The 20,239-nt window shown below is 38.4% G+C and overlaps 2 protein-coding genes across 14 annotated transcripts in view; both read left to right on the forward strand.

Annotated features, from left to right (window-relative positions):
• LOC148863741 (Protein phosphatase 2C family protein) overlaps positions 1-5,156 on the forward strand; it is a 45,829-nt gene extending 40,673 nt beyond the window's left edge. For all 13 annotated transcript variants that reach the window (XM_088978383.1, XM_088978393.1, XM_088978388.1 and 10 more), the window contains 2 exons: positions 2,062-2,109; positions 4,779-5,156. In XM_088978383.1, coding sequence (XP_088834509.1) covers positions 2,062-2,109; positions 4,779-4,889 — 159 coding nt within the window. In that variant the 3' untranslated portion in view covers positions 4,890-5,156. The remainder of the gene's footprint in view (positions 1-2,061; positions 2,110-4,778) is intronic.
• Positions 5,157-16,355: 11,199 nt separating this feature from the next.
• LOC148863743 (WAT1-related protein At3g18200-like) lies at positions 16,356-18,687 on the forward strand. The gene is made up of 7 exons (XM_088976278.1): positions 16,356-16,549; positions 16,642-16,704; positions 16,879-16,995; positions 17,087-17,336; positions 17,639-17,797; positions 17,906-18,057; positions 18,202-18,687. Exons 1-7 carry the CDS (start codon positions 16,356-16,358, stop codon positions 18,371-18,373), a joined length of 1,107 nt encoding a protein of 368 aa, XP_088832404.1. The 3' UTR covers positions 18,374-18,687.
• Positions 18,688-20,239: the final 1,552 nt, after the last annotated feature.

Raw genomic sequence — 20,239 nt, forward strand, 5'->3', positions numbered from 1 at the left:
AGGAGACTCACCGTTAAAGGATTTGTTCCCTTCGCTTTTTTCTATTTCTTTGTACAAAAAAAGAGGTGGTCTCAAAATTTGTCTTACCTTTGGGGACACCCTTAGATCCTACTTGGGATTTTGGGTTTCGTAGAGGACTTAGGGATGCTGAAATTGAGTCTCTTTCTTTGTTGGTTGGGTGTTTCAATCAGGTTTGTTTGGATCCCTCCAAGCCAGATAAGAGGGTTTGGACTCCTAGACCCAATGGAACCTTCACTTGTGCTTCTTTTTTCAAGTCCATCTCTCAACTTCCTACTCACCATCCCTTTCCGTCAAAAGAAATTTGGTGTAAGCCAGTCCCCCCAAAAATTATGGCTTTTTGTTGGAAAATTTTCCATGGGGAAGTAAACACTTTAGACAACCTACAAAAGAGAAGACCTTTTCTCTGTATTTCTCCTAATTGGTGTATCCTCTGTAGAGCTCATGGTGAGGATTGTTACCATTTATTAGTATCTTGTCCCTTTTCTGCAGACCTTTGGGCTTGGCTACTTTCGTTGTTTGGGGGTAGTTGGAGTCTACCAGCAGAAGTTCACATGCTCTTCAACCATTCTACCTTTTATTGGTCTACAAAATAGGGAGAATTATGTGGAGATGTGCTCGTGTTGCCTTGACTTGGACTCTTTGGGACTAAGGAATCTCAGAATTTTTCAAGATAAGGAAAGGATCAGCTAAGATTTGAAAGACTGTGTGTTAAATAGGACAATACATTGGCTGAAGACCTTGGAAATCTTTCATCATTTCTCCTTTAATGACATTTGGAGAAATTGGTCAGCAGTAGCAAGGTGTTCATTTATAAAGGCCAAATCAATTACAAGCTGGTCTCCTCCACCCAAAGGCTCAATTAAGTTGAACTTTGATGGAAGCAACATGGGTAATCCAGGATTATCCGGAGTGGGGGGTGCTTTGAGAAATGAGAAGGGAGAGATTTTGTTGCTCTACTCAGGTCCTTTGGGAATTGGGAATTCCATCAGGGCAGAACTTTTAGCTGCTGTACAAGAAGTCCAATTTGCAAACCAGCTGGGGGTACAACATCTAATAATCGAGGGGGATTCCAAAGTGGTGGTGGGTTGGTTAAAAAATTCTGAAGAGGCTATGTGGCGATACAAGAATGAAATGAAGAAATTTAGTTGGTTGACAAGGAATATGTTGGTCACTGTACAGTGGGTGGGGAGATCAGCAAATACCTTGTCAGATGTGTTAGCTAAGCAAGGGGTAAATAGGGAAGAATTATTTTGGACTCAGTTGTGATTCTTGTTTTTCTTTCCTAGTTTACTTGTAAGTTTCAAGGAGGGACTGCAGCTCGCGCCTCTCTTTGGGATGATGTATGAACTCACTCTAATTTGCTTATGAATCAATAAACTTATTATTATTCATCAAATTTAAGAACTGGGGAAGCCGAAAAGTTTCCAATGTGAGAGGAGATCAAGCTACAAACAGAAGGATCCCACATACTCAACAGCCCCCTTGCACTCCCTACTGCCAATTTAGTCTTCCATTTGACCTCATCCTCCCCCTAGATGCTTCTAACTACTGCAGCTTCCACACTGTCCAGTTTGGTTTCTTGCAACAGAGTAATCTTCGACCTCGACTTCTTCAGGGATTCACACAGTACAAGTCTTCTGCTACCCGAACCCAAACCCCTTACATTCCAAGATAAAATTTTTATCTCCATTACAAATCACAGACAAAGTACAAATTAACTTCTCAAACTCCGCCCCCCCCCCCCCCCCCCCCACTGCTGCCTGCCTTGTCATTTAAACCCCATGTTAGCCTCATCATTTCTCTGCTTCTCTTGGAATTATTTCCCCCTTTCTTTGCTGCTACCTTTCCTCTCTCCAGGAGAGTTCTTTGTTCAACTCCCTCCAGGAATTTGATTGTCTCCTCCTCCATCCCCTCTATTGAAATCCCCAAATACTTACCCAAACCCAAAAGTTTTGACGACACCCAGGAAGAAGCACTAGAAATAACTGGAATTACTGTGACAAATCTTCTAATGATGTTAGAATTTGTTGCTCTGTACAGGTATTTGGACCAAGTGATGCTGTTGATTTTGTCCATAAATTGTTAAAGGTTAGTATATCTATGCATGCTCTATTTTGATTTTTTTAGGTAAATGTAAAGTATCACATTAAGACTGTCAAAATGTACATCGTGTGACGTGTAGTGAGACCCTGCTCAATAAGTTACTGTGCAAGGGTAACTTTTACTCTGTACAAGGGTCCAACTATGATACTGGAAAAGCTTGTAACCAATCAACTGGTATCATAAAAGTGGTAACCAATCATGTGTGAGATCTATCAAAATTCACCGGTGTGTTTGTGTGTGGGTGGGGGGGTGGGTTGATTGGTCAAAACCCTTACTGTATCATGTCTTTCTGGCAGCAAATTCCTTTATATGATTAGATACATAAAAAGTGTCTGAAACTCAAAAAAAAAGAAAAAAAACAGAGTTGTTGGGAACATCTTTGAATTTACCTGCAAGGAAATTCTGCTCCGTAAGATCTTTAACACTATGCCTTTCTATTGCTTTGATTTTCAAAAATCCTTAAATTATCTGTGTCCATAAGGACCATACCGTAGTTAAAGGGATTATTCTCCCTACTATTTTCCCCTTTGTTGCTTAGTCCTTCCATTCTCTATTTTGTAAGGATTTCTTGGTAAAAATGTTTTCTTTGTTCTCGATCTTTAGTTTTCCTTTTATTTTTCTCTGACTTCTATTATCAATAGAGCGGAAATCCTTAGTAATTGCTTCATTCTATAGCTTTTAACCAGAGATTTAGCTGCATTTAAATCAACGATACATCGATACTAGTGATAGGATATGCTGAGGAAACAGGATACAAGTAATTAGTGAATGAGATATCACATCACTGTCATGGTATAACTGGGATATGTTGAGAAAATCTTAGGTATCATACAATACGTGAATAAAAGTTTGATTGGTTCTTCTGTTAATCCAATAAAATATAATACATTTTAGAGCAATAATATCTCCACCACTGTTCCTAAACTAATAGTTATGTCATATACCGATGGATTTGTTCTCTATTTCTTCTTTTGCTTCTCAAGTGTTGGATTTTGCCCAATAACATTTTTTTTTCTTTTTTTGTTTTATTCCATTATTTGATTGTTTTTTCCTTTTTCAAAAGGTCAGCTGAAATAAGTTTAGCGTACTGTGACATACTGCTAAATATGTAATGATATTAATATAGTTTAACAACTTGGATTTCTATGTTCAAAATGTTGGTATTGGAGTATGTCTTGGTTATTTAGGAAATGAAGTCATATGGTGGAAGACAACACATGTCTTTGCTCTTTAATCTTGCTTAGGAGGTTGGCTATGATATTAAGATCGAGACAATTTAGGTTTTGATCTGGAGTTTGGCAAAATTACTATAGTGTTTAATGTTGTTGAGGTGAAAACAGAGCAGACCTTAAAGGTTCCTGACTCCGGCAACTTAGAGGAAGTCTAAGGGAGTACTCAAGTAGAACTTTGGGAGTTCATTTCTGCTGGATTTGGCACGGAAATCTGTTTCATGTAGCTTGGCAAGGAAATTTTGAGTCATGGGTACAGGACCCTTACATGTAAGACCTATTGCTCATGCAATTTGGGATCCTCATTTTGGTCAACCGGCTGTGGAAGCCTTTACTCGAGGGGGTGCTCTCGGCCCAGTGAATATCGCTACATGTAAAAGTTTTACAAAAAAAAGAAAAAGAAAAAGAAAAGATATGTAGTTGTAGAGGCAACTAGGTTTTGGTATTTATTCTGTGTACAGGTGGGATTTGTATTTGTTCAAGGACTTGATGTGATGTGGTTTGGGCCCATAGGAAGCTGTCTAGAATTTCTTGTGAAGTCTTAAAATGGATCTCAACCTTATTTTTACACTAAAGTTTGATTTCAAGATCCTGAATTTAGGTATTCATAAAACTTATCCTTGCTGATGTCTTGGGAGTACTTATGGAAAACCTATGAGACGTTTCTTGCTGTTGATGTGGTACTTCACAAGAACAAACTATGCTTTTCTCTAATAATGAATACTTTGTTTTTACTAAGATAAACATTAATATTTCATCTATTTTATAGTACTAGCACTGTGTTGATAGTATTTTGTCCAACAGTAGATAACACGATACAACGATTGTCTGTGCTATCCTGTAAGCTTTCTCATCTTTGGAATTGGGAAATCAGATTCCTGACACATTTGCCAACATATGCTTGTGCTGAAATAGAGCCTATGCTTTTCCTACATGGTGATGCATGAGGAACATAAATGTACTAGTTGTAAATCATACAAGTTTTTTACTGCATGAAATTGAGACTAGTTTTGCAGTTTAGCTTCATACAGAATATTGAATGCTAAAGCTGATAAAAAAAAAGAACATTGAATGCTTAAGAAGGGCCAAAAAGAGACTAATCCTCCAAACTGACATAATAAAGCCTAAGCTTTTTGTAGAACAAATAATGTAATGTTTTTAAGCTGCAAGTCTTTTAGTTGTTTCTACTGAGGGAAAATCTATGATACCGGAAAGACATGGTACCAGAAGAGCTTTGACCAATCAAAGTCCACCCGTGAATTTTGATAAATACCACCTGATTGGTTAATCTATTTATGATACTTGTCAATCAGTCACAAAATTTTCATGTATCATATCTTTCCAATACCTAGTCGAACCTTTCTACTGAATAACTACATGAAGACTTTGAAGGTGCTCTTCCTAATTGTTGTAATGGTTTGGCAGGAGGGGTTACCTGTCACCGCTGTGAGCCGTCGTCTTGTTAGAGAAGCCATCCGTGAGCGGCGGTGCAAGGACAATTGCACTGCAATCATCATTGTTTTCAGGCACAAGTGATTGGTACCACATCAATTCTATCATAGTGTTGAATTATCAGGTGCTGGTTTATCTGTGGAGTATGGTTTCTGTTCAGGGAAATGGGTTGGTTCTGACATCTAACCACAGCTCCACTCTAGTCTGTACTAGTTTCATGAACAAATTTCTTAGGTGATTTATTATCCCGAGGTTGACTACTTAGGTGAGTTGATCAAGTTCACGCTCCAAGTTTATTTCAACATTGGCTATCTGAGAAAGTAATATCCGTTCTTAATTTTTTATTGAACAGTCATTAGTAGCAGGACAGTTTGTAAAATGAATGTAACAATTTTCAAAACTCAATACTGTATTTTCTTGTTTAGGAAATCTTAGGAATTGGTAAATGGACTCTTAACTCTTCTGGGCTATGCTGTTTACACGGATTCAATCTTGAACAAAACAAATTTGCAAGTTCTATTGAATGCAGTGGCTTTCTTTGTTTTGAGAAGCTTTTAAAAAAAGATGCTCATCTCTTGTTACGTGTCTAAGTTGGAGAAGTGAAGCTTCTTATGAAATTACCAGGTGCTTCTTAGCTGCTGCAGGAACGGCTAATGGATTCTTCATCCCCTTCTGCACAGGTTCTCACATAGGTTTATTGTTCTTGTATGACTCAGAACTGACTTATTCTCTGTGAAGTTGCTTCATTTAATATCTTGCTGTTCCGGGAGAATTTTAGCCTCAACTAGATTGTATCTTTTTGAGGGGATAGAAACTCATTAGATGGCTGAACTATCTTTTTCCTCCCACTTTAGCGGTCTTCTTTTTGAGCAGATTTTGTAAGGCCAATAGCCCTTGGCTCAGATGCCAAAGGCCACTTGCAGTTTTATCTGATTGTAAAATAAAGTTAGAGTGCTTATTGCAGTAGCAACAAGGATTTGTACAAAGTAAAGAGATATCCAATAGAAACAGGGATCTGGATGAAGTAGAAGATACTGGTGGTGTTTGATAAAGCTGAACTGATCTCTGAAAAGCAAAAAGATCTAGTGTGGCTCTTGTGGGTGTGTGGCAAGGAAGATGCTGGGAGAATACATTACATGGTTTTTTCACTTTTTCTGTCATTAAATTTTTTTAGGGTTGCTTTTAGAACAAAACATAAAACACATCTGTAGCAAGGGAGGAGACCACACCATTTCCAAGTGACAGGATTTGGACTAAAGCTGTCCCTCTAAACTGGCCTTCTTTGTCTGGTCATTAGTGCTGGACAAGATCCTAACAAAACAAAATCTAGTCAGAAGAGGGCTACAGGTGGCAGATTTGGATTGCCTCTATGCAATGGTAATGTGGAGTCTTCTGGTCACTTACTGATTCAATGAGAATTTACTCATTGGATCTGGTTAAGGATAGTAGGTGTGTTTGATGTAAAATGGTGCTTCCCAGCTAAAGTGAAGGGTCTCATTGATGCATGGCATCTAGAAGGTTTAAAGTAGAGCTGGAAAGGTAGAATGGAGCATACTTCCTTCAGCAGTGTTATGCGCTGTATGGAGTGAAAGAAACAGGAGACTGTTTAAAGGGATTCAGGCTTCAATGGAAGAAATCCTACGTAAAATTCAGGCTTCAGTTTCTCTTTGTGCAGGGGTTCTTTGTTGGTTTTTTGATTAATGAAATACTTTACACTACAGTTCAAGAAAAAAACATAAAACATATCTGTGTGGGTTGATAGGTAGATGGAAGTCTGAACTGCTGCACCGAACAGTCTGGGATGTCTTAAGCCATTTTTTCAGACCTCAGACGTCCATTCAGTGGCTTATAAAAAAAAAAATGAAAAAACGTCCATGGTTCATTAAATGCAAACAAACGAGTCAGTGGAAGAAATCTTTGCTATTTGTAGGTTTAACAATTCTATTGCCTGAAGGCATCCAATAGATCGTCAGGAAAAAAGACATGCCAATTTCAGTCGTGAAACTTGAATCTGATTCTGAAGACCAATCCAAGGCATATTCAATGTATCACAAATTAGATTCTTTTCCAGCTTCGTTAACCCCTGTACCATTTACTATTTTCACACCTTTTCTCTATATCTTATTTAATACGAATGTGTGGGCAAAAAATTGCTGGAATGTAATTTGTTTTACAGTTCTCATGTTTTGCACGGTTATTTTAAGCTTGATCACTTCAAACAGTATTAAGTAGTAACATTCTATTTCCTTTGGTGTTGGTGAAAAAGCAGGCCTAATGTCTGTTAACTTTTGATACATTCTTTTATTGTTTTGACCATCAAATCCATTGTTTCCGCCTTCTTTGTGTCACAACATTATTGGTTTGCATGTTATCAGTTAAGGATCTCACTGCCGTGTCATGTTATCAGGACTTGAACTGTTTCATCATTTGCTGATTTGTGAAGAATCAGTCTTACCAAATCGGGTTTTTTACACAATTTGGGTAATCAGCTGCTCTCAAAAATTGGATTTGCAAATTGATTCCTCCAATTAAACATCTTCGTAATTAGTGGGTTATGGGGTTAAGATAGCAGGGATAATTGCAGATTTGAACCCGTGGCACCTCATGGGTGGGGCAAGGTTCAAAATATCAGTACACCCTGATATGCCGGAAGGGGTGTTTTGGTACTTTAAAATTGTTTTTTTGTTCTGTTAGTTTTTTCTTCCAAAATTTCACAGGGGCCATTTTTATGTTGTTTAGTTATTAAAAAAGGGTTTTTAGAAATACCTTAAAATAGCCACTCAATATTGATGCTTTGAACCTTGGGGTGTGGTGCCAACTGATCACCCAGACTACATCCACATGGCCATTGGCCATTCAAGCTTCTATTCAGTTGGTTAATTATATTCATATTGCACTTTAGAAGGAACATAGTGGAGCATGACCATCGACCAACTACTTAAAATTTCCGACCCAGGAAATCTTTTTATGGCGAAAAGAAGGAAAACAAGCAAAATGTTAGGATCCAACTTAGAATGAAATGAATTTATTTTGGTTAACGTTTAAGCTGCATGCATGCAGGTAAATTCACCATCCAAATAGAGTCAATGCTTCGCTAAGAACAGATAGAAACTTAAAAAGAATAGACGTAAATAAGGTCATTAGTGGTTTTGTAAGAAATGAGCCGAGCTGCATTTTTCCTTTACCAGAAATAGCTCAGATCATTACATAACCTTGGATGGTTACAATTGAGTGATAGGAGTAACAATGGATGCTTAATATCGTTGCACATTGGTAATGGGACCCTAGAAAACCTAGTTAAGGATAGAGGTGTTCATAATATGGTCCAGACCGCCAAATTGAACCAAATCAAACTGAAGCTGGCGGTTTGATCTGGTCTGGTGTTGAAAACAGTCTAATCTGATCTCGGAAATTTTAAAAATTTCATTTGACAGTTTCAGTCTGATTTTTTGAATTCAAAATTCAAATCAGACCGTAAACTGATTTATTATATGTAATATTATATAATAATATTATTAAATAAATACTTGTTGTATATAAGATTTGAGCATATCACATAACTCTTTACATTATAAGATTAAATAAATATAATATGATTTGAAACCTGATTAACCATTAAATGCCTAATAATTAAAATTAGATAGCACTTGTTAAGATTTCAATTTGATGTTTGAATTATATTTGTTATTTAAGCAGGTATGTATGTTGTTTGGGCCTTTTAATTGGGTTAAGTCCAATAGAATGGACTAGACTGTTAGAAATCAGACTAGATGGTAATAAAACAGTGGTCTGATCTAGTTTTTACACTAAAATGAGAATTTCTCAAACCATTATTTTCTGGTTTGGTATAAGATTTTCTCCAAATCAGACTGGACTGGACTGTGAAGCAAAATAAACTACAACCCCAATTTAAAATAGACCAAAATGTTCAATTTCTCATTTATACTTCCATGCATTTGTACTAGTGCAAATAAAAATTCCATTGCAAACAAACAAAGCCTCAGGATTAGGATAAATTGGACTCGGATTCTGTTTTCATCTTATCACACTTTGGCCTTAATATTATCCATCAAGTATACACTTGCACATCTATCAAAACAAACAAACAAATAAATAAATAAATAAAATAAGAACCTTCAGTTCATTCATTAGTTTCTTATACTATCTGATGGTGTGCGATTTGATGTTCTCTAGTGGTTGACAGCTTGGACGTCGAACTAGGTAGGTCGCTTGGTCGAGCTATAAAGAAAGAGAGAAAATGTCAGAGTAACCGAGCTACTTTACCTAGTGTGGGCACTCTGATACTTAAGTTAGTGAATTGGAGTTTTCAGAAAGTTAGAAAGATAGAGAGCTTGAGTGCTAAATTATGTGTACCTTTCTTATAAAATGGGGGCACTTTTATATTAGGCGTCGGTTGGCATGAGTTTCACGCATTGCGTCCGAGATCCTCAGGAGGACATGACTTATCGGTCGGAATTCCTTAGAGGTAGTTTCACACGCGGGCTAGGCTTTTGTGCCTTATCTAGTTGACTCCTTAATGATTGGTGTGGGTGTTGACTTCCGGAGGACTTGGGAGTGATAAAATGCACGTAGAGATCGGCGAGCATGTCTCGTAGGTCGCCACCTAGACCCTAGTCAGGTCATCATTCGGGGAGGTCGCTCCTCACACTTAGGTCCCTTGGACCGGTACCGACGAGGTACCACAGGCCGGTCTTGGATGATGTGCCACTAGGCGCTCTCCCTAGGTGCTTGACCTGTGTACGAGGTGTTCGGACTAGTTCCGGGGTGCACCTCCTTGACTTAGTGAGATCTACAACTGTTTGTGTGGCACTGAGGTGTCATGTGGCATTTGTGTCATGCCACATGTCACAATGTCATTGGAGGGCCAAATCTCCCTTCATCAATTGCCCCTCACTCCCGAAACGAGGTCGGTTCAGTGAAGGGAGTAGCTCATTGTGGGTCATTCGCCCGGAATGACTAGTTTAATCGGTTAGTAGGCATTGGTCTAGTTTGCTCCCCAAGTTGGAAGAGTCTAAGAGTTGAATGTAGCATTACGCAAGACTTCACCATCTTGATTATCGAGGCACAGGAGCGATCTCATTTGCTCGAGAAAGAGCATAAAGGTCGGTCTTAGTCATGAAGGCCATCTTCTCTTGGTTTATGCATCCATGAAGCTCAATAGCTTATACTCTGAGGTCGCATCTACTATGCGGTCTATCCTAGGGAGTGGGAAGCTATCCTTTGGGCAGACTCTGTTGAGGTCGGTATAATTGATGCACATGCGCCACTTCCCGTTGGCCTTCTTCACGAGAACTAGATTGGAAATCCAACTCAGATATTCGACCTCCTTTACGAAGTCCGTCACGAGGAGCTCCTTGACCTCATCATCTATTATTCTCCACCTCTCCTGGGCGAAGTTCATTTTCCTTTGTTTTATCGGTCTAGCTAAGGAGTTTATCTTCAGTTTATGGGTTATCATAGAAGGGTCTATGCCAGGCATGTCGGTAATTGACCAAGCAAAAACATCTAGATTATTAATTAAAAATCTTATCAGTTCGGAGTGCAATGGTTCCTTGAGGCATGCACCAATCTACACTATCTTCGAGGGGTCGGTACCTAAGACTGACACTAGGACAGTGCCTTTTATCGAGCGAGCTCTTTCCTTGTTGTTCTCCGGGGGCACCTGTAGGTTGACATTGACCTGCTTCCCATTATGCTTCAATGTCGCAATGTAGCACTTCTGCGATTTGAGTTGGTCGCCGCACACTACTCCTATCTCGTGGTCGGTGGGGAACTTCATGGCGAGGTGGTATGTCGATAACACTACTCTAATAGTGAAGTATTGGTCGACTTAGAATGGCGTTGTATGGTGATGTTGTTGCCAATACTAGAAAGTCACGCCACAACCTTGTCTTGTTTGGCACGACTCCTGCTGTCACGAATAGGTTGATCTGACCAAGAGCTCGGGTCATCTCGCTATTGAAATTGACTAGGGGCACAACGTCTCAGGCCAGATCTTCCCTCCACAGTCCCATTTGCTTGAAAGCTCCAAGGAACATAATGTCTGTCGAGCTGCCGGAATCAACAAGTACCCTTTTTACCTTGTAATTGTGGATCACGACCTTGATTATGAGGGCGTCATTATGAGGGTAATGGATCCCGCGTGCATAGTCTTCATTGAAGTAGACCACTTCTTCTACTCTTCGTCGCTTTGGTGGGCTCTCCCCTTCATGGTACGGCCCGTGAACTAATGTTCAACTAGCGGGGGGCAGCGGAACTTGTCGCCTCTAACTCTTCGGTGATCGTGTTAATTATGCCGTGTGTTGGTGGGTTGTCATATTGTTGCATTTGCAGATTGGTGTTGTTGCTGCACTACATCAGCTTTCGAAGACGTTGGCCACCTACTCCTATGAGAGCCATAGGGGGCTCAACCTATGGGGTTAGCTCCACAATCTATAGGTTGTCAACCTGCATGGGAGCCTTGAAAGGCTTGACCTGTGAGGGCGACTCCATAGCCGCAGGAGCCGTAGAGGGCTCAACATGTAGAGGTGACCTCGCGATCAAGGCTGATAAGGCTTGTTTGGGATGGTCATTCTGATTCAGCCCCCTTACTAGGGTTCCTTCAATCTAGGCATTGTTGCTATTGTCCTTGGTCGATGGCATTTCTTAATGCTTAGAGAATGGGTGATAACTTAGCTTTTGTGTAGCATGTTCCCACAGACGACGCCAATTGATGGTGCGCGATCTAACACTCCCTGTTGGCGGACAGCTCAGACACCAGACTAGGTAGGTCGCTTGGTCGAGCTATAAAGAAAGAGAGAAAAGATCAGAGTACCTAGGCAACCTTACCTAGTGTGGGCACTTTGATGCTTAAATTAGCAAATTGGAGTTTTCAAAAAGCTAGAAAGCGAGAGAAAGTTAGAGAGCTTGAGTGCTAAATTGCACGTGCCTTTCTTAGAAAATGGGAGGCGCCTTTATATAGGCGTTGGTTGGCGTGAGCTTCATGCACCGCATCCAAGACCCCCGGGAGGATATGACTTACCGGTTCAAAGTCCTCGGATGTAGTTCTGTATGCGGACTAGGCTTCCATGCCTTATCTGGTTGCCTCCTAAACGATCGGTGTGGGTGTTGACTTCCAGAGGACCTGGGAGTGATAAGATGCACGTAGAGGAAATTGGCGAGCACGTCTCGTAGGTCGCCACCTGGACCCAAGGTCCAAAATATCGAGAGGGTTGTGTCGGTAGTTTTCTTAGGTTTTACTTATTTTTTTCGAGACCGGTTCAAAGGGGTCGGTTTAAGGCCTGGATACCCTCTGAACCAGTGGTTGACCCGATACAACCCCTGGAGGGGTGTATTGGGAAGCCATCGGCACGATACATATCGATCGATACAGGCTTATACATATCGATACTTTGAACTTTGCGTGGACCCTAGTTAGGTCGATAAGTTCTTTGGGGGAGGTTGCTCCTCACGTCGAGGTCCCTTGAACCTAGGGGTGATCATGGGCCAAGCCCGGGCCAGGCTTTGCCTTTATAACAACGGGCTTAGTCTAGGCCTGGGTCCGACCCGCATTATGGGCCTAAAAATATAAGCTCAAGCCCGGGTCGGGCTGGGCCAAGATTCCGAGCCTAAATATTGTATTTCAGTTCCAAAATTAAACAATTATACTTTTTTTTCACTTATTGTCGTGGAGACTATAATAACCTGTAAGAAACTTTAAACTTAATATCGAGATAAAAGCTTCTAATATATAAGAAATTAAATAATTATACCTTGTAATTTATAAGTTTCAATTGGTCATTAGTATGCTGAAAATGATAATTTTAACAAAGTAATTATTCTATCAACAAAAAACCAACCTAGAACCTATAATATCTATCAAAAAATAACCATCGATCATGTAATATCCACAAAAAAACTTTATACATCTCTATAAGGGGCTCCATCTTCCATTCAACTCCTACAAATAAAAAGTGAAATAAAAAAGATATTAGCAAACTAAGAAAAAATAGTTCAAATTAATGTAAATAAATAAGTAATAAAATATTGAAAATGGTTTCAATTTTACCCAAAACTTGCAACCACTCTAAACTTTAGATTTAAAATTGGTGAGAGGGAGAGAGAGCTGAGAAGATCAGGGTTTAGTAATTTCTATATTTCATTAAGTAATAGATTAGAATTTGGTAAGATCTAAGACCATAGGATTAAAATCTTTAATCTTCGGCAAATCTCTATTAATCTCTATTTAATATATAAAATATTAATTATCAAATATTTTTAAATAATATATATACATAAAGATGTATATATATTATTTATAAATATCTAGGTCGGGCTTTAACAAAAAACTAGGCCCAAGCCCGGATTTTCTGGGTCAGGCGGGACTGAAATGATCTACGATGTATTCGAACTAATTCCGTGATGCACCTCAAGATCGATAGTTGTTCGTGTGGCATTTAAGTATCATGAAGCGTTCCTGTCATGCCATGTATTGCGATGTCATTGGAGGGAAAACAACTAAAATTAACTAACGATGAAACCAGTCTAGTGTAGACAATATAGCCTTTCACCCAAATTTTCATTCAGCTCAACATCTTCAACCGCCAAACCCCTGATCATTAAATTTCTTATGTAGGTCAAGATTGGATGGTTGGGATTATTGTTTTATATGATTTTTGGGAATAATTTCCTAACAAAAATTGTTGCCAAATTATTGTCATATGTCGGCTGGTCCTTCGAGTCCACAATCAGTTCTATGACTTCCCCTTTTGAAAACATTAGCCTTGAGACAAACCCGTGTTTTGAAAATAATTACATTTCGCTCTCTCTCTCTCTCTCTCACAGAGGGTATCTGTTTGTGAACAAATGATATATAAATAGTCATATACGAACAGGACTGATGGAATATTCTAAATGTTTCCAAATTGCAATTTTGTTAATTGTTAATACATCTTCATGCACCAAGTTGTTGAAAGAAAGGTTCATGAACGAAGTTGGCCATGAACCATATGCACTCTTTATACAGGACTCCTGCCAGTCTATCTGATGTAACTCTAATCACGTCTTTCTTCTTCTAGTAGCCAACTTTTCCGCATTAAGTTATACAACTATACCCACCTCTAGTTCCTTTTCCCAATTGATCGTTATATATATATATACGCATCTCGACATGAACATTGATCTTCAGTCGGTGATGATGATGATAAGGTTCAAAACATTTATTAAATCAGAAAATAATTATGGGTCCATGAAGAGAGATAAATTGTCAAAAGGGTTTTTGATTTAATCACCATTTATTCGAAATTAAGTGGGGTTATGGGCTTGTAGTTCATGACTTGTGTATCTGATGTCTACACTAAGGAGCGACTAGGGAATGATCTTAATTGAATACAAACTAGGGCATGTGGTATGTGGAAATAAAACAAATGCAATTTCTTAGGGTTAGATGAAGTGAGAAGGATATGATATTACCAGACAATGTAATCATGCAAATAATGTATTTCTCTCTACATGTGCCTTCAAAAGTTTAAGCCTTCTGGTTCACTTTAGAAAATCACAAACTGCCCAACTCATATGAAGGACCACATGCTATCTTGATTCCTTTTCTTCCATTCTGCTCCACCCATTCCCTACAACTAACATAATTTTAATTTCAGATGAACCACCTACTCTTAAATGGCTAATTTATTATTTCTGATCACAAGTCCTCGGCTTTTTAAATGACCCTGATGCCCTCATAAATTGGTGAGTACTAATGTTCATATATGAGTTTTATTTCTTTTTTTTTTCTTTCACCAGACTATTTCTCATTGTCCAGACCAGTTTTTTAGAAACTGAACTAGCCGAGCTGAGCAGGCCATCAGATTAGGTTAAATGGGACCATAAATCCCAGTTAATTTCATTTGGATATCAAATTAATGGTGTAGTTTTCTAGGCCATTCCAGCAGTGTTTTCAGGTTCAAATTGGCCGGTTAAGCAGATTTGTTTATAATGTATTGCTAAGTTGAATGCGTTTAAAACCAACCCGATGATTGAACCAGGAAAATCGGAAACTAGATAGGGTTAAGTTCTGGTCCTTCTGGACTTCTGGTTGGTTGTTTTTAAACAGTCTGACAGACAATCTAGGTCACTACTGAAACTGTTAAACAATGAGTTACTTGCTAAAACCTAATATCACTTGCTTCATCCCAGAACCCAGATATAGTTCGTAATTATTTTATCTATATATGTGCTATGAACTCTGGGCCACCAAATTTATTTCCTCATAGCTCCAAAATCAATCAGATAATCCTCACTATCTCATGAATCAATATATATGCCCTCTATTTTTCTTTCATTTCTTTCCATTGTCTCAGTTTCAAAGGGTCTCAAAAGAATACATAGCAGGTTGATGAGTTCAAATTAACTAGGCAAATCCCAAAAATAAGAAGGCTATATAATAGGTCATTTGAGGGATCTTTTTTTTTTTTTATACAAGGGAAAATTTTAGATTAGTACCTTGTACTTTGGTTTTAGTGCTACTTTAGTCTCTGAACTTTAGAACGTGACAATTTAGTATTAAAACTTTCAAAAGGTGCCAATCTAGTACCTGCCATGAACCAATCTGTTAATCAGCTGTTAAGTGTTATTTGAAAAGACATAAATATCCTTCAAGTGTCATCTAATTCTTTTTATCAACCATCCAAACATTGACAAAAAACGAAGAGTCCCAAATCCTTGTTTCTTCTATTCAAGAAAGTTAGAGTTACATCTTAGTGGACATTCTATTGACCCCAGCTTTCTTGAATAGAAGAGGCAAAGATTTTGGGTTGTTCATTTTTTTGTCAACGTTTGAATGATAGATAAAGAGAATTATATGACACTTGAAGGATATTTATGTATTTTCAAATGGCACTTAACAAATGGTTAATGATAGGTACTAGATTAGTATTTATTAAAAGTTTGAATACTAAATTATCAAATTTTAAAGTTTGGAGACCAAAGTGGTGCTAAACCAAAATTACAGCGTATTATTAATCTAAAATTTTCCCTTTATATAAATATGTGAACAAGGGACCCACATCACGAATTAAATAGAATGAAGGGATGGTGGAGGCATAACTGATAATTAACCCCCATAACCAATAAATACAAAATATATATAGGGGGCTGGCCTTTCTTTAACGACCTGGCCAACATGCTCTAACTCAACCTTGTCTCCCCATCAAAATTCAATCGTTCAAGTCAACGAGCAAATTGGAATAAAGATAAAACGAAGACAACAATCAAGTGATTGCATGCAGAGAAAGATTTACGTAAATGACATAATGTATGTATAAATGCTTACGTTTATGCAAACACTTGTCAGGCTCTTGCCCACTGTATGAATCCACTCTACAAATATAATATTACAATTATCAGACCTTGCCCCCCTCATGCATCAATCCATACAAATTATTTGCAAATTTGTTCCTTCTCGCTTCTCCAACTATATAAATGCGTTGCCTCTGGGACTGTAATCACTAAACAAATTAACTAAACAAACTGTGAAGGTGTAGTAAAGGAAGAAATATGGGAAGAGAAAGTGCGAGCTCTGAGAAGATGAAGCTTCTCCTATCATTGCTCGCTCTTCAGTTTTGCTTTGCGGGTTTCCATATTGTTTCTAGGTTTGCACTCAACATGGGTGTCACCAAAGTTGTTTACCCAGTTTATAGAAACATCATTGCACTGGTCTTATTGGGACCTTTTGCTTATTTCTTAGAGAAGTGAGTCCATTTTTTATGCTTTTTCATGCTCTTAAATATTTTTTTTTTGTTAATGGTGTTAAGATAGTAATATTGTTGGTTGTGACATTCAGGAAAGAAAGACCGCCTCTTACTTTCTCATTGTTGGTTCAATTCTTCCTTCTTGCATTAGTCGGGTAAGTGGAATAAATTTGGCCTCTTTGATATTGCTAGTCTTCCACCTTGCTATCTGTCTTCATGTATTTTCTTTCTTTTTGTTTGTTCGAATGAGTTGTTATTAGTTAATTCAATGCTATTTTGTTGGGCAAGTGGAAACTGGTTCGTTTCTCATCTAATTTTTCTGCTTTCAGGATCACTGCTAATCAAGGCTTTTATTTCCTTGGTTTATATTACGCATCTCCAACTTTTGCATCTGCAATGCAGAACTCAGTTCCGGCAATTACTTTTGCCATGGCTTCAGTTATCAGGTAGTGGGTGCTCTTATACCAATCAATAATTTTATATTTTGTGATTGAAGATAGAATCTTGTCTTGACATCTCTCTCTCTCTCTCTGACAGGCTTGAGCAAGTTAATATTGCAAGGAGAGATGGGTTGGCAAAAGTGGTGGGAACCATTTTAAGTGTAGCAGGCGCCACCGTAATTACTCTCTACAAGGGTCCTCCCCTTCTGCACTTATCAGAGCACCCACTGGGAAATTCAATAGAAGATAACACGTTTGTCGCTTCGAAGACTGTCCAGAACTGGACATTTGGTTGTCTTTACCTACTTGGGCACTGCTTATCGTGGTCTGGTTGGATGGTACTTCAGGTCAGCCACTAACTATCAATATCCAGATCAAATTATTTAAGCTCCAGAATCTCAGGATTCATAATAGGTAGTTGTATTTAGACAAAAATGTAGAGATATAACTTTGACATGAAAAAAATGGATGAACTCGGAATTCCCACTTGCATCTATTAAATCTACAGCTTAGCTTATCTTATTATCCCTGAACTCATCACCTTGTCTTCTTCTTTTCTTTAAGGTCTCAATATTTTTGTTGGGTAATGTTGGTTTTCTCTTCACAGATCATCTTCGCATCTTGACATTGAAATTTTGATCCTTTGCAGGCTCCAGTACTGAGAAAGTATCCGGCTAAGCTCTCACTAACTTCATTTACGTGCTTCTTCGGATTGATACAGTTCTTGGTAATAGCATCCCTTGTAGAAACAGACACTGATCGCTGGATAATCCACTCCAAGGAGGAGCTCTTAACCATCCTCTATGCTGTAATCCACTCAAGCTGATTTCTTCTTCATGAACTCATGTTTGCTAATTGTATTAAAATTTTATGATTTCATTATAATCCAATACAGAGATCTTTCTTTTGTCCTTAGGGAGTTGTGTCATCCGGAATTGTCATTGCTCTTCAGACCTGGTGTATTCACAAAGGAGGACCTGTTTTCGTTGCTGTCTTCCAACCAGTGCAGACTGTCTTGGTCGCAATCATGGCATCCTTGATTCTTCGTGATCAATTATACTCTGGAGGGTATGTGACAAGAGAAAATTAATTACAAAAAAGAACTAATAATTTGCCAACACTGGTTGAGGTTGTAGAGATACTTCAAGCCTTTGAATGTACGTTCATCCAATTAATCCTCTATACTGTGATTTTTGTATTGTTGTTTTGCAGGATTATTGGGGCAATTCTCATCATGATTGGTCTGTATTCTGTTCTTTGGGGAAAAAACGAAGAGAAGAAAGTCGTAGCACAAGAGAAGGAAGAGAGTCTGACAAAGCATCTCCTTCATGATGTGGAAGAGGCACTTAATAAAGAAGGTAAAATTGAAACTGGCCTTCCATGACAAACCCATTTCCCAACAGCCAATAGAACAGTGATCAGCTGGGAGACAAGCCAAGATCTACGAAGAAGAAATTGTGTCCAATTGGTCTTAGATGAGCTCTGCAACTATGTAAATTTCCTTTTTTTTTTCTTTATTTAGTATTAATATAGTACAGGTTGGCTTCTGCCTAAGTGCGTTGAAGAGGCGCATCTCAATGAAGTTAGTTTTTAAGGTCCAGTGTGGTCCTATATGGCCAAGCTACATGAAGGATATGTATATTATTATTCCTGCTAATTAATTCCCTAGATCCACAGAAGGTATGGAGTTTGCCTAAAAACAATAATAGACCAAACAGCTAAGCCTTTGAAATCTGACTGGGTTACTTAAATTCAAGCATCATTGACGGATATTCTAATCTCTAACTGTCCCAATAAAATATGGTTGTCCGAGAAATTCAGAAAATTTTCATGGTTTTGATGTATTATAAATACTGTGCAGTTCTAGTAAAAAAAAATTGGCTCCTTGAACTTGGAAATCAGGGAAGAGCCTTCTCCCTCTGTTGGGTTGGCTTGGTTTTGGCTTTTAGGTATTGGATCTATTCAAAAGCTTGATTGAACAAGAACAAGAACAAGAACCTGGCAATTTTTTTTAATCAGGATCGTATGCTCCAAGTCGTTAGACACATGTTAATTGAGTAAACAATTGCTCTTGGTCAACCATCTGATCAATCAGATTAAACCACCCCAGATCCTTTCTGGGTGTGGTTCTTGTAATTATAGAATATTCTATATAGTAGTTATGGTTAATATTTAAGCAGCACGAATAAGGGCGGCAAGGACCATCTGAAACTCCAACCAGTCTCCAAATAAAACTCCATCAACACCTTGCAAGAGTACACAGGTTTAACTCTCTCTCAATATGTAGTTAGTGACCGAGCTTTCTTCCTTCACAGAAAAGCCTAGGTTTCTTGTTCATGTGATCTCCGACCCGTTCCAAAGGGATATAACAATGGTCTCATTAGTGGTCAAAACTACAAATTTTCCACATAGAAAACCTGATCTAGATGTTGAACTGCTACAGTTTTTTAATTTCATAAGGAGTTTAGGACCCGTAATTTAAAGGATTTAAACCTACGCCTACCTACGCCTACCATTAAGTGGGTCCAACCATGTGTGCATTAATTGGGACAAAAATCGGCTTTAGGCATAATTATATCATTGTGTTTGTTCCTCTCTCATATTTTTATATTAAAGCGGCTGGTATGCGCTGACATGACGCCACCACCAGCAGTTTAACCATGTGAAATGGGTCTCCTAGACAAATGAGACACCCAACTCTTATTATTCTTTTGTAAGCCTTGCTCTTTCTTAATGAGTTGTTGAAATTTACTAAACAGAGGGATGCCAATGGGTCGGAATTCGGTATGAATTTGACTTAACCTGAACCCGACCCGACCGGACTAAATTAAATAGTGGTGAACCAGACCTGTCCTCTAGACATAAAGGGTCTTAACTGATTCTGACCTGACACCATCTTGAACAGAACTCCAAATAATACCCCACATTGGCCTATTCTTAGTGTAGGGCTATGCCTATATTTATAATATCTGTCACCTGTTGTGCATTCATAGAGGTTTATGACAAATATAAATTATAGAACTGCTGAACTGCAGAATCTAATAGAGGAGATTGTGGCGCCATGTCCCATAATATGAGGCATCTTAGTGGTCAAACCATCGAAGTAAAGAGGTTTGTTGGGCTATTTTAACCACACAAACAACTGTTTGTGAACTAACATCGTGATTATTTCGACTTGGCAGACCTAATGAGCATTGTGACATGACTAAAATCACATGTACAAAACAGGACAAGGAAGCAGAAGTTGATA

The sequence above is a fragment of the Nelumbo lutea genome, chromosome 3 (genome assembly GCF_056320005.1).
Source record: "Nelumbo lutea isolate HS-2025 chromosome 3, American lotus-T2T, whole genome shotgun sequence".
Classification (NCBI taxonomy): domain Eukaryota; kingdom Viridiplantae; phylum Streptophyta; class Magnoliopsida; order Proteales; family Nelumbonaceae; genus Nelumbo; species Nelumbo lutea.